The sequence below is a fragment of the Schistocerca gregaria genome, chromosome 1 (genome assembly GCF_023897955.1).
Source record: "Schistocerca gregaria isolate iqSchGreg1 chromosome 1, iqSchGreg1.2, whole genome shotgun sequence".
Classification (NCBI taxonomy): Eukaryota; Metazoa; Arthropoda; class Insecta; order Orthoptera; family Acrididae; genus Schistocerca; species Schistocerca gregaria.
Window position 1 is genome coordinate 608,699,532 of NC_064920.1, and position 13,411 is coordinate 608,712,942.

A 13,411-nucleotide genomic window follows, 5' to 3' on the forward strand; every position below is an offset into this window, starting at 1 on the left:
CTAGCCATCCCTGCTTAGCCATTTTGCACTTCCTGTTGATCTCATTTTCGAGCCATTTGTATTCCGTTTTGCCTGCTTCATTTACTGCATTTTTATATTTTCTCCTTTCATCAATTCAGTTCGATATGTCTTCTGTTACCCAAGGATTTCGACTATCCCTCGTTTCTTTTACCTACTTCATCCCTGAAAGCTACCCATTCTTCTTCTACTGTATTTCTTTCCCCCATTCCTGCCAATTGCTCCCTTATGCTCTCCTTGAAACTCCGTACAACTTCTGGTTCTTTTAGTTTATCCAGGTCCCATCTCCTTAAATTCCCACCTTTTTGCAGTTTCTTCAGTTTTAATCTACAGGTCATAACCAACAGATTGTGGTCAGAGTCCACATCTGCCCCTGGGAATGTCTTACAATTTAAAACCTGGTTCCTAAATCTCTGTCATACCATTATATAATCTGTCTGAAACCTGTCAGTATCTCCAGGCTTCTTCCATGTATACAGCCTTCTTTTATGATTCTTGAACCAAGTGCTACCTATGATTAAGTTGTGCTCTGTGCAAAATTCTACCAGGCGGCTTCCTCTTTCATTTCTTTGCCCCAGTCCATATTCACCTACTACGTTTCCTTCTCTCCCTTTTCCTACTACCGAATTCCAGTCACCCATGACTATTAAATTTTCGTCACCCTTCACAATCTGAATAATTTCTTTTATTTGATCATACATTTCTTCAATTTCTTCGTCATCTGCAGAGCTAGTTGGCATATAAACTTGCACTACTGTAGTAGGTGTGGGCTTCGTATTTATCTTGGCCACAATAATGCGTTCACTAAGCTGTTTGTAGTAGCTTACCCGCATTCCTATTTTCCTATTCATTATTAAACCTACTCCTGCATTACCCCTATTTGATTTTGTGTTTATAACCCTGTAGTCACCTGACCAGAAGTCTTGTTCCTCCTGCAACCGAACTTCATTAATTCCCACTATATCTAACTTTAGCCTATCCATTTCCCTTTTTAAATTTTCTAACCTACCTGCCCGATTAAGGGATCTGACATCCTACGCTCCGACCCGTAGAACGCCAGTTTTCTTTCTCCTGATAACGACATCCTCTTGAGTAGTCCCCGCCCGGAGATTCGAATGGGGGACTATTTTACCTCTTGAATATTTTACCCAAGAGGATGCCATCATCATTTAATCATACAGTAAAGCTGCATGCCCTCGGGAAAAATTACGGCTGAAGTTTCCCCTTGCTTTCAGCCGTTTGCAGTACCAGCACAGCAAGGCTGTTTTGGTTATTGTTACAAGGCCAGATCAGTCAATCATCCAGACTGTTGCCCCTGCAACTACTGAAAAGGCTGCTGCCCCTCTTCAGGAACCACACGTTTGTCTGGCCTCTCAACAGTTACCCCTCCGTTGTGGTTGCACCTACGGTACGGCTATCTGAATCGCTGAGGCACGCAAGCCTCCCCACCAAAGGCTAGGTCCATGGTTCATGGGGGGTTATATAGGATATATAGACAAAATATAAAAAAGGTGGTGTGTGATGAGAGATGACAATTTACAAAGTGTTTGTCAACTAATCTTTTAGACTTGAACTGCAGTTCCTCTAAATTCTCCTGCCCTGAATTAAATGCTTCCAACTCCTCTTAGAGATTTGGCACTACTTCCCCTCTGCCTAATTTACTGGCAAATGCAGCATGTGCACTAATTTTAGTGATCAAATAAGAAAGTTAAATGTTTATATAAGCAGTCTTCAACTAACAATTAACATTCTAATGAGTGACATGAAAAAACTTATATCTAAAAAGTGTGGGCCATAAGTGTAAATTGTTATCGCTACCTACAGAACAGCATATACTTATGGATGATAGGCAAACTCTTTCAAATAAGTGTAGTGCAATTAATACTGTTACAAGTGATAGTGATAAAGATGAAAGTGTGAAGTGTGATTGCAATGAAGTTCGTAAGCAAAGCAGCAGTGGATCAAATAATGAGACACAGTGACAGCATCACCAAGAATGTCGGTCAGTCACAAAAAAGGTACAATGTTCTTTTCCTAACAGCCAAAACCACAGCAGAAACTTGGTGAGTATTTTACAAGACAACAACAAAGACTTCCAAGCAATGGAAACAGAAAAACCGGGTGCAAGTATGAAAAATGTTACTGATATCGACCTGCAGGAAAAAATGAAACATGAAAATGAGTATGTTGTGTGCATAGCTGGTGCCAACAATGTCACAAAAAACAAGGCAAAAAATTGCGTGGATGACTTACTGCGAAATATATCTCTATGTGGAATTTAATGGGAATAGTTATTGCACTCAACGAATAATCGTATCCCGTTCCCATAACGTAACACAATTCGTGTGTCAACAAGGAGATACAAAATATGAACATCATAAGCAAACAGATGTGTGCTTCATTTGAAAAATGTAGAATAGCGGGTGTAAGCAAAATGGACAAATACCTACATACCAAATTATAACTATTTATAAGTTTCAAAGGAAAGAAACTTTTATGTTAGAAAGTAAGCAAAATTATAGCAGAGAAAAAGGACTTAAACAAAATTATCAATTACAGACTTGATAGAGAATCTGTTTTTTAGAGTGAAACATTGCAATTGAACCCTTATATACCAATATGTTCAGTATCATAACACATATGATCACAATGCATCAAGATTAAAGACATTGATGGAACCTTCAACTTCTAATATAAAGTCAAATTGCCCTCAGAGGAATACAGATAGAGACAAACTACTTACTTTTCTACAAGTTAACATACAATGTATTAGAAATAAAATTTTAGAATTAGAACATTTATGTAACACTGAGCATGTAGATGTTATATGTGTATCTGAGCACTGGTTAACACAAGAACAAGTAAATATGTTCATTCCCCAAGGGTATGTTGTGGGAGACATGATATATAGAAAACAGAGAAAGAATAGTGGGGCGGGAATTTTTGTCAAAGAAGGAATAATGTTTTCCAGAATTGATGTATCTACATACTCCTCAGAACTAGATGGGGAGTTTAGTTGTGTAAAACTAATGAATGAAAGTATAGTGGTAGTTAGTCTATATAGGTCACCAGATGGTGATGTAAATTTGTTTATTGAAAAATGTGAATTAATAATTAAAAAATATTGAAGAGTAAAACAAGAATTGCTATATGTGGTGATTTCAACATAGAAATGGTAAACACACAGAGACCAGTTGCTAGGACATTTTTGATTATGCTAAGATCATTAGACCTCTATTGTACGAATAACTGTGCCACACATTAGAATGCCTGTATAGACAATATTATTGTGAATTTCCATGGGGAGGATTTTACAGTTAGACTTGCAGGAAGTGGACTTCCAGATCATGAGCCACCACTCCTTACACTCTGTAAGAGACAGCCAGTTAAAACTGAAGAATCTAAAGTAGTAGTGGTACGAAGACAAAAGGAAGAGTACATAAATATGTTTGTTGATAGATTAGGAAGTGCAGATTGGGACTTTATATATAATTGTCAATCTGGAAAAAGGGAAGCTGAAATTAGCTTTGGTATCTTTCTTAAAAAGTACACAGATTTATGGTATTCTTGCTCACCAGGAAAGAAAATTAGATATCCAAATGAAATGAAAAAGAAAAGTCTGAACTGGTTCACACAAGAGCTAGTAGAAATTAGAGGAAACTTGCATATGCTGTACCAGATGCATAAACAAGCCTCTGACCAAGGGGCAGAACAGAGTGTGAACATTCAAAGGTCATATCTGAAATGCAAAAAATACTATAAAGCTAAACTTCTTCTGGCAAAAAAGCAAGCAGTGGAGAACTATATAGAAAGAGCTTCCAACAAATGCAAGGCAGCCTGGCAAATAATAAAACAAGAGAATACAATGAAACGCACAGAAACAACTCTGCTTCATGCTGAAGAATTAAATGAGTACTTTTAAAACTCAATTAAAGAAATAAGTAACAGTATCAAAGCAACAAATTCATCCGCAATGAACCTTGTTGGAACACCACTGCCCGTTAACCTGGCATTTCAATGGAGGGCTGTCACACCTGCTGATGTTATAAAAGATGTATCTAAATTTTCAGGTTCTAAAAGTATGAACTGTTATTGGTTATCAAATAACATAATTAAAAAGACAATACACTCAATTGCCAAACCATTAGCTTATATTTTTAATAAATGTGTAGAATTTGGAGTTTTTCCAGATGCCCTCAAGGTATCAAAAGTTGTCCCAGTTTTTAAAAAAGGAGACAAACATCTCCCCCAAAGCTACAGACCAATCTCCATTGTTCCAATATTCTCAAAGGTATTTGAGGCACTGATACACACACAAATAAACAACTTCTTTGAAAAACACAATATCCTATGTAACAATCAGTTTGGCTTTCAAAAGGGGAAGAACACAACAGGAGCCATCTTGGAAATCATTGACCAAACCTTAACAGCTTTTGAAAATAATAACATGGTATCACTGGTATTATGTGACCTAAGCAAAGCTTTCGATTGCATTCCTGTTGACATACTACTGGGGAAACTAGAGTTTTGTGGGGTGAGAGGGAGCACTTTATCTGTGATAAACTCTTATTTAAGTAACCGAAAACAATTTGTTTCAGTCAGAAATTTAAATTATTCCATCATGGAAATCAGCACAGGTGTACCACAAGGGTCTATCCTTGGACCCTTCTTCTTCATTGTCCCTATTAATGATTTACCTAAAAATATAGCTCACCCTGTTGTGTGTTATGCTGATGATACAACACTACTTACCACACATCAGAACATTTCAGATCTGAATAACCTAACAAAAGAAACACTAGATAAGGCCCTGGACCAATAAGCTCCTATGCAACCCTGACAAAACACAACAACTTTTAATGGGAACATCAAATGAAGTAGGCAATAAGTCGGTAAAACTCTTAGGTATTCACATTGACTCAAAACTATATTGGGAGGAACATGTCAATCATGTATGTGAAAAAATATCTCGGGTGGCATACCTTCTCTTGAAACTAAGGGAGGTAGTGAGCTTGGAGTACCTCAGAGTGACATACTTTGGGCTATTCCAGTCACATATTTCATATGGTCTGATTAAATAGGGGCACTCCCCTCACATCAAAAACATATTGAAATTACAAAAAAAAGTCATACGTATAATATGAAAAAGAGGTCATAGGGAGCACTGTCGTCCTCTTTTTTCCAGACCCAGAATACTTAAAATTATAAATTTATACGTATGTGTCTGTATTATTAAAAATAATATTTCAGAATTTATTGCCAGAAGGGAAATACACGAACACAACACCAGGGCTAACGGTAATTTAGCCTTAACGCAACACAGATTAGTGAGAACAGGAAATTCCCACAAAGTTAACCCACTCAAAATGTTCAATAAACTGCCAGTTAATGTTCAGTCTATGGATACATATTCTTTTAAAATTAAGTGGTACAGCTGGCTGTCAGATCATCCATTCTATGACATTAAAGAATTCTTTGAGATGCCTGAGGAGAATATAAGCATTTAAAAGTTGTCTTTAGTTAAATATATTATTTTGTGCTGTGGTTAATCATGTGTAATTACAAAGTTTATACTATAAACAATAAAATACCATATTATATTAGATTATAAGATTGCTTGTTGTGTTAACTTTTAAAAGCTTTCCTTTGAAATTTGGTACACTGCCATGCTTCAAATGTATTCTACAATGTACTGACAGAAGTTTATTTCATTGTTCTGTATGTACTAGTACATCTTGTATGACGAAGCCAATATCATTGTAAAATGATCTACGGTGAATAAAATTCTTGATATTCTTGATATTCTTGAATACAACAGAACACTTGGACATATACCTAAATGAATGAAAACCTCATTTCTTCATAGTGTGTGAATTAGGTTGCAAGGAAGTGGAAGCACATGGATACAGGCTAAGAAATTATGAACTCATAAACTTGTATTGTAGAGTAACACATAAAGGTTGAGGTGTAGGCATTTATAGCAGAAATAAAATAGCATGTGGAAAGTCAAGTGGATTGATGATCTGAGTGAAGAAATGGTACTTAAGGTTGTAGCAATAAATTTAAAACTATGGAACAAAAGCCTGATTGTAGCAGCTCTGCTACATCACCTTGAAGTAATAGTGAAGATTTTTTCATCTGGAGGACCTGCTGGAGAAGACATGAGCATATAAAAAAGTGCTGTTTGTTGGAGACATCAACATAGACTCTTTAAATAATAGCAATAATTATTTTTGTTATGTTGATTTACATCAATGTTATAACTACTACCACATAAACGCAGAACCTACAAGAATTACTGCAGGAACAGAGACATGCATTGACCACATTCTCACAAACATAACAAAGGAAAGCATAATCATAACCCCTGAAGAAAACAACATATCTGATCACAGAGCCCTTTTTATGGAAATTGATGTAGGAAATGTAGGCATAACTAAAAGTGGTACATTTACGTGTAAAAGAAAATTTAATTAATAATAAGCTTACGAGGGCATTAAGCAATGAAAACTGTGAACCAGTTTACAATGCAACAAATCCAAATGATAAATAGGAAAATTTCTATTAAGTGCTCAATAAAATTTAAATGAATCATGTCCTTTAGTAAAACAAGTAAATAAAGCTATTGATCACAACTCTGAGAATTTCCCTGCAGAAATCATTGAAATAAGTGAGAACTTGAAAGATAGTTACATACTCTTTAGAGATACTAAATTACAATATTATTTAACAAAATGCAAACTGCCCAGAAAAAAATACAGAAATTTCTTGACTAACCTTAAAGCTCATAAAAATGCCTATCACATAAGCAACTCAACCTGTGTTAGTAAAAGAGCCTAGAAAATAATGTATAAAGAAGCAAGAAACAGCAGTTTCATGAACACATCAGCATAACATTAAACGACAATGACAATGTAACAAATGACCCAGAAGAAGTGTGTAAGAAATTCATGCAGATGTTTAATTCAATTGGCACAAATGAAACACAAGACTGGGCACCCAATTTAAATGTTACAAAAAGCAGCCTATCTTTTTTCATCCATGGCATTACTGAGAGGGATCTCCTTGCAATCATTTCAAAACTTCAAGCAAAAATGTCTTGTGGTTGGGATGACATTTCACCTATGCTGCTAGAGGAATGCAGAGGAGAATCAGTGAAGCCTCTGAGACATAATGGAGATTTCCCTGATCTTTTGAGGACCACTGAAATCCTATTGGTGTATAAGAAGAGAATAAAAACAGACATGAAAAACTATAGGCCAATATGATTAACTTCAGAGATTGGGAAATTTTAGAGAAAGTAATATTAAATCAGTCTGAGGCATATTTCATAAAACATCATGTATTAACAATCTGCACATTTTTAGAAAAGGAAGATCTACTGTAACAGCAGTAGCAATTTTTATACATGAAATATTAAAGAAGCTAGACAGCTTTCTGGATATGAGGAAAGCTTTTGATACTGTAAATCATACAATTCTGTTGCATAAATTAGAAGCATATGGGATGCAACTACGTATTTTCTATTTGAAAGACAGGAAGCAATGTGAAAATTCCTGGCAGATTAAAACTGTGTGCCGACCGAGACTCAAACTCGGGACCTTTGCCTTTCACGGGCAAGTGCTCTACCATCTGAGCTACCGAAGCATGACTCACGCCCGGCACTCACAGCTTTACTTCTTCCAGTATCTCATCTCCTACCTTCCAAACTTTACAGAAGCTCTCCTGCGAACCTTGCAGAACTAGCATTCTTGAAAGAAAGGATACTGCGGAGACATGGCTTAGCCACAGCCTGGGGGATGTTTCCAGAATGAGATTTTCACTCTGCAGTGGAGTGTGTGGTGATATGAAACTTCCTGGCAGATTAAAACTGTTTGCCCGACCGAGACTCAAACTTGGGACCTTTGCGTTTCTGTAAAGTTTGGAAGGTAGGAGATGAGATACTGGCAGAAGCAAAGCTGTGAGTGCCGGGCGTGAGTCGTGCTTCGGTAGCTCAGATGGTAGAGCACTTGCCCGCCAAAGGCAAAAGTCCCAAGTACGAGTCTCGGTCGGGCACACAGTTTTAATCTTCCAGGAAGTTTCTTATCAGCGCACACACCGCTGCAGAGTGAAAATCTCATTCAGGAAACAATATGTCAAGCTAACTTATAAAAGCAATGAACAGTTGGTAAAAACCAAATTAACCCTCAGGATACTTCAATATGGTGTGCCTCAAGTAAGTATACTGGGGCCTTTTCTGTTTCTTGTGTATCCAAATGATTTAATCAAACTGCAAAACAGCAAAGTTGGAGGCTATGCTGATGACACATCTTTTGTCAGCTGGGGCATGACATGCAGACTACTACAAACGTAGTGAAATCAATTATAATTTTCTGTGAAGTTATCTTAGTGCAAATAAAACAATGAAAACAATCAATTTTTGACAAACTAATTTAGTTGGATCAATAAAAATTTGGCAGTCCTCAACAATCAGTCTTTCCTTCTCATCCTGTCCAGTAAGTCTCCCCTGACCCACAGTTCTGGGTGACTTTTCTGAAATTTACCCCTTTTCCTAGAAATCTCCAGTTCTTTTCCTTCACCCCTCTTCCTTCCCCTTTAACCATTCTGCCTGTAGAAGGAGCCACTGGCTCCAAAAGATGGTTTATTATAACCTTCTTTTATGTGTGTGTTATGTCACTGCTTTCTGCAAATAAGCTACTCATAAATAAAGAGAAAATAGTGACAGTGAAATTTATGCTTAGCTGTAGTCAGAACATAAACTGGGCTCTACCTACACCTGCATTGGCCAGTAGCTACACAAACAAACACAAAATTTCTGGGCATAATTGTTGTCAAACACCTGTCATGGAAAAAAACATGTAGACCATATTTGTAAGAAAATCAGTACAAATGTTTATCTACTGAACAGTATCTCAGCCTTCCTGGACCATGATAGCTTGAGACAGATATTTTTCGGGGTGATACATCTGCATCTTATGGTATCAAGGTATGGGGTGGGGCATCAACTGTCTATACAGACTGGTTCTTCAGACCACAAAAAATGGTAATAGGAGTGGTAGCCAAGGTAAACAGGAGACTTGTAGAGAAATCTTCAGAAAATATAAAATACTAACCATCTACTCTAGGTATATCCTGCAGGCAATAAGTTATTGGTTGTGAAACAATATCCAGAATATAATTAACAAACAGGAATGTATAGAGGTACAATACATGGCGATGGGAAAATTTTCACAGAACTGCAAGTAAAAGAGGGCTGCAGACCATAGTACACAAACAATAGGAACCATTTTTTATAACAGACTTTCACCTGACTTCAAGAGAGCTAATTTAAACACTTCTAAGAATAAACTTAAGCATTTGTGGCGTCGACACACGGATCGATACGCCAAAACATGATATGTGTATAGTATCTTCGATTGATGTTCTTTGTAGGTTGACTTCCGGGAATCAGTTCCCATCTGTACTCCGTGCTGTACAGTTGATTATGAATAAAGTATTGTGATAGGAAGCGAGAGATGTGGTTATTACCTTCCCACCCTTGCGCCTTCCTCACATTCATTAATAGAGAAAAGCTGTTATTCAGTAGAAGATTTCAAGCTGTAATCTCCCTTTGTAAAACAGTGTGTATAGCATCATATTTATTTTTGAAATTACGTCTGTAAAACAGTGTATACAGCATAGGTTTGTTTTTGCAACAACAAAATGATAATTTCTGACCTTCTCTATTTGTATCAATGGGTGCACTTACAAAGTCGACAAAGCCTTTGTATATGTGAACTAAGATCTATGACAATGTCCAAAAACTGATTGTTATATGGACAGTAAATAACAAATAAACTATTTATTGACCATGCACATTTGTCTATCTGTCTGATTGACCTTTGTACTTTGGTAATCACTATTACTACAACTGATGAACCATGATGATAATAAATCATCTTCAACAATAAAGCAATATAATAAAAATCATATGAAATGACACATGCAGAATATTTACTGGTACCGGTAATTCATAGTAATAATGTGAAAGGTGTATACAAAACAGAATTGTGTAGAAGAAAGATAATTCATTCTCAAAAATATTCTCACAACACTTTAAATCTGTTATATCCTATGAAGATGGTTATGGATAAATTTAAAGAAAGCTCACTCATCCATGAGGTTCAAAATAGTGTGTGTCAGATTTATTTAGTTCAGACAACTAGCTGTTATGAATAAACTGTAGCTACACTACAAAAAAAAAACAATGTAAAAACACAAACTCTATCTGTAAGAAAAAAGTAGTCTTAATTTCTAGGCTCAAAGCATAATAAACTCATAAAATAAAGCAATGACAATGTGAACTATAATTAAACGGAACTAAAATGAAATGGTAATGCATATGAGGCCCATATATGAAACAGCTCTAGCAGAGATGAAGATGTGGCAACAAAGTGACTATTTATTATCTCTCACTGTAAATATCGATGTCACTGCTCTGAGCACCAGGCAACAGTAATGTCTTTGACTCCAGTTTCAGTTTGTTACGTACCTCTGACTTGAGTGTGATGCTGTATTGGCTACTCTGTTAGTAATGTATGGAATTGTCTAGTCAGTACCAGTGTACATTATTCCATATACATACATATTAGCACTACTTTACAAAGATGACATATAATATTACCAAATTCAATTAGTTTCCCTTGAATTTGGTAGGATGCATAAGAACAAAAAAAAGCAGATCTATTAAATTACTAAGATGGACACTTACACCCCAACCAACGAAAATCTGTTTGAAGAATAGAAGCCCAGAAGGATTTTAAAATTTTCTCACATTTCCTCAGTTCAGTTACTCTTCAGCTCTTAAAACTATATCTCAGAAAGTAATGAAAGCACATGGTCATTTGATTATCATAAGCTTTCTTGAGTTGCCTTTGCAGTCAATGGTGTTGTTGTGTAAAGTAAAATGTTTTAAGTTTCTTTATAACATAATAACATACCGATTTTCTTCATCTCATCTGCATCAGAGAATTGTCCCTTGTGAGCAGGTTCTGGTGGTTTAACTCTATTAGCTATCACTGATGTTACTGCCAGTGTTAGTAAGAAGATTGATATTGACGGCATCCTGCTGGAAAGCAAGACAAGTTTTTCATTCTTTTTTGAAGACCTTCAGCACCAAGTTACCTTTGAAATCATTTAGATATATTGATCAAAAGAAAAATGAACAACAGTACGAATTAGGACAGAGTGATACTCGCCACATAGAAGACTTGTTGAACAACAGACAGGCACATTTAAAAGTAGACTGTAGGATATATTAACCTATTGGATTAAGTCCTTCATCAGATGTAGACACTCTCAAGCCCATTCACTCACACAAATGGCCACTGTCATCTTCAGGCCTGCGGCTCTGAATGGCAGAGTGTTACATTTAATAATAATAGTATGCTGTTAATATTTCTATCTAATGTTGAACATTTCTTCTATGTTGTGAGTAGAAATCTGCCCTAGTTTTCACATTACTATTTAATTTTGGATTTTCCACTGTTTGAAAAGAAAGACTAAAATGTTTAATACTTCCCTTTTGTGAGATATTAGTGATGATATACATACAGGGTCTCTCAAAACTCAAAAGCAACACTTCAAGATTCGTCATTTACCAAGAAGGAAAACAGTCTAGTAAACATTGGCTCTAAAGTGCATAGCTTAAGACCTATGAGCAACTCTTCATCTTCAATATTGTGAAACTAATCTCTTCTACTGCATTTATTGGTGACAGTGGTTTTACAGGAATTAGGTTTCAGTATAAGGCATGTTTCTGTGCCTAACATTTCACCCCTGTTGCTTGAGACATCCTCAGAGACCATAAAGACATTATTGTACAAAATATTACGCACAGAAATATGACTATGGTAGGAGTGTGGAGTATTCTCTGCCACAGTAGTTTGCAGAGTGTTGATGTAAATGGCCTGATGTTTGTAAAACTAATGTGTCAAGTAATGTAGACAATGTAGAATATTAAAAATCTTCATCCACACATTAGACTCCATGAATAAAAGTAAATAAACAATGGTGAACATTCAGAGATGTGGAAGAGATGGAGAAATAATTAACACATGGAAATATTTGTCAATGATTATTATTTTTGGCACTGTTAACTGTAAAATGTTATTATTTTTCTACTCTCTCAGTGTTTAGAATGGCTGTAAGTAAACATAATACAAATTGTATGAAAGTCACTACTCTGAATAAAGATGCCATTTACCCATTTGTAGAAAGTAATCATTGTTCCTATCACAACTTATTTAGTATGGTGTTTGCAAGAGCACAGTGATAACGGTCCCAGGATTACTGCTTTCTACATGCTACAAAAATGGGAGCCTTTATACAATGAGCAGTATTAGTTGTTATGCCATGTTCATTACTAATATATAGAAAATTTATAGAAGGAATTGCTACTACATGAAATGTGTGTGAATTAACATCTCAAAACCTGGCCCTCTAATTACCACTGACAGCTACCCACAATGTTTTGAATGTGAGTAGCTTACAGGTAAGCTTTCAAAAGCATAACCAATGCTCATTTTACTTCATTCCGTTATGTGTACTTTGTCCTGGCATCACAAAGTTCAGTTTTTTTCTGTAAATTACATGTGACAGAAATAATGTGCTTTCATATTATCTTTTGATGATACGCCACTATTTGCACCCAGCAGTGTAGAATGTCATTTTTATTCCTAATACAAATAGTTTTGTTTATTTACCAGGAAGTTAATTTTGCTACAAAATCTGATTTGATTTTTTATTGTTCCAGTTTTATCATACAGCACAAATTGTATAGTTAGTATTGGACAGGCCAAAGATAAGTTACAATAATACATAGTATTAGCAAAATAGTAGGCAAATTAAAAATAGGTACCTATTACAATTCTATGTATTCAGAAATTCTCTGACAGAATAGAAAGAGTGCTTTATTAGAAATGCCATTACTGATTGCAAATAAATACCTGTAAATCTCATCCATGTCACTGAGAATGAAAAAATCAAGGAATCAAATATAAGTTGTGAACAATCAGATGCTTTTTGTCTACTGGGACTTATAGTAATAGAAGCCTCATGGTATTTATAGTTTTGGCATCCTGTAAAATTATGCATTTATCTCTTGCCTCCTGCCTGTTGGTAGAATTCTAAATGATGTTTATGCTTTATTTTTGTGTGCTTTGTTCATGGTGCGTTTATCTAAAAATATGACTTTTCTGCAGAGAGAGAAAGTGAAGATAATGTTATCAATGGGTTCACACTGGAATGCACAAGTAGCAGCAGATACACTGGTGTTACAAACGAGGTTATCAATTTTGTCTTGGTTTCAGATGGTAATGTTCACTGAACTGCTGTGTGAAGAAGTTCCCATAGT

General features: G+C 35.8%; 1 protein-coding gene across 3 annotated transcripts in view; it reads right to left on the reverse strand.

Annotated features, from left to right (window-relative positions):
- Positions 1 to 13,113, reverse strand: part of LOC126358622 (zinc metalloproteinase nas-14-like) — a 118,600-nt gene extending 105,487 nt beyond the window's left edge. For 2 of the 3 annotated variants that reach the window (XM_050007566.1, XM_050007564.1), the window contains exons 1-2: positions 13,005 to 13,113; positions 10,998 to 11,125 (exon numbers count right to left, since the gene is read on the reverse strand). In XM_050007566.1, coding sequence (XP_049863523.1) covers positions 10,998 to 11,125; positions 13,005 to 13,021 — 145 coding nt within the window. In that variant the 5' untranslated portion in view covers positions 13,022 to 13,113. The remainder of the gene's footprint in view (positions 1 to 10,997; positions 11,126 to 13,004) is intronic. The other variant, XM_050007565.1, reaches the window with a different exon arrangement.
- Between the last annotated feature and the right edge of the window lie 298 nt (positions 13,114 to 13,411).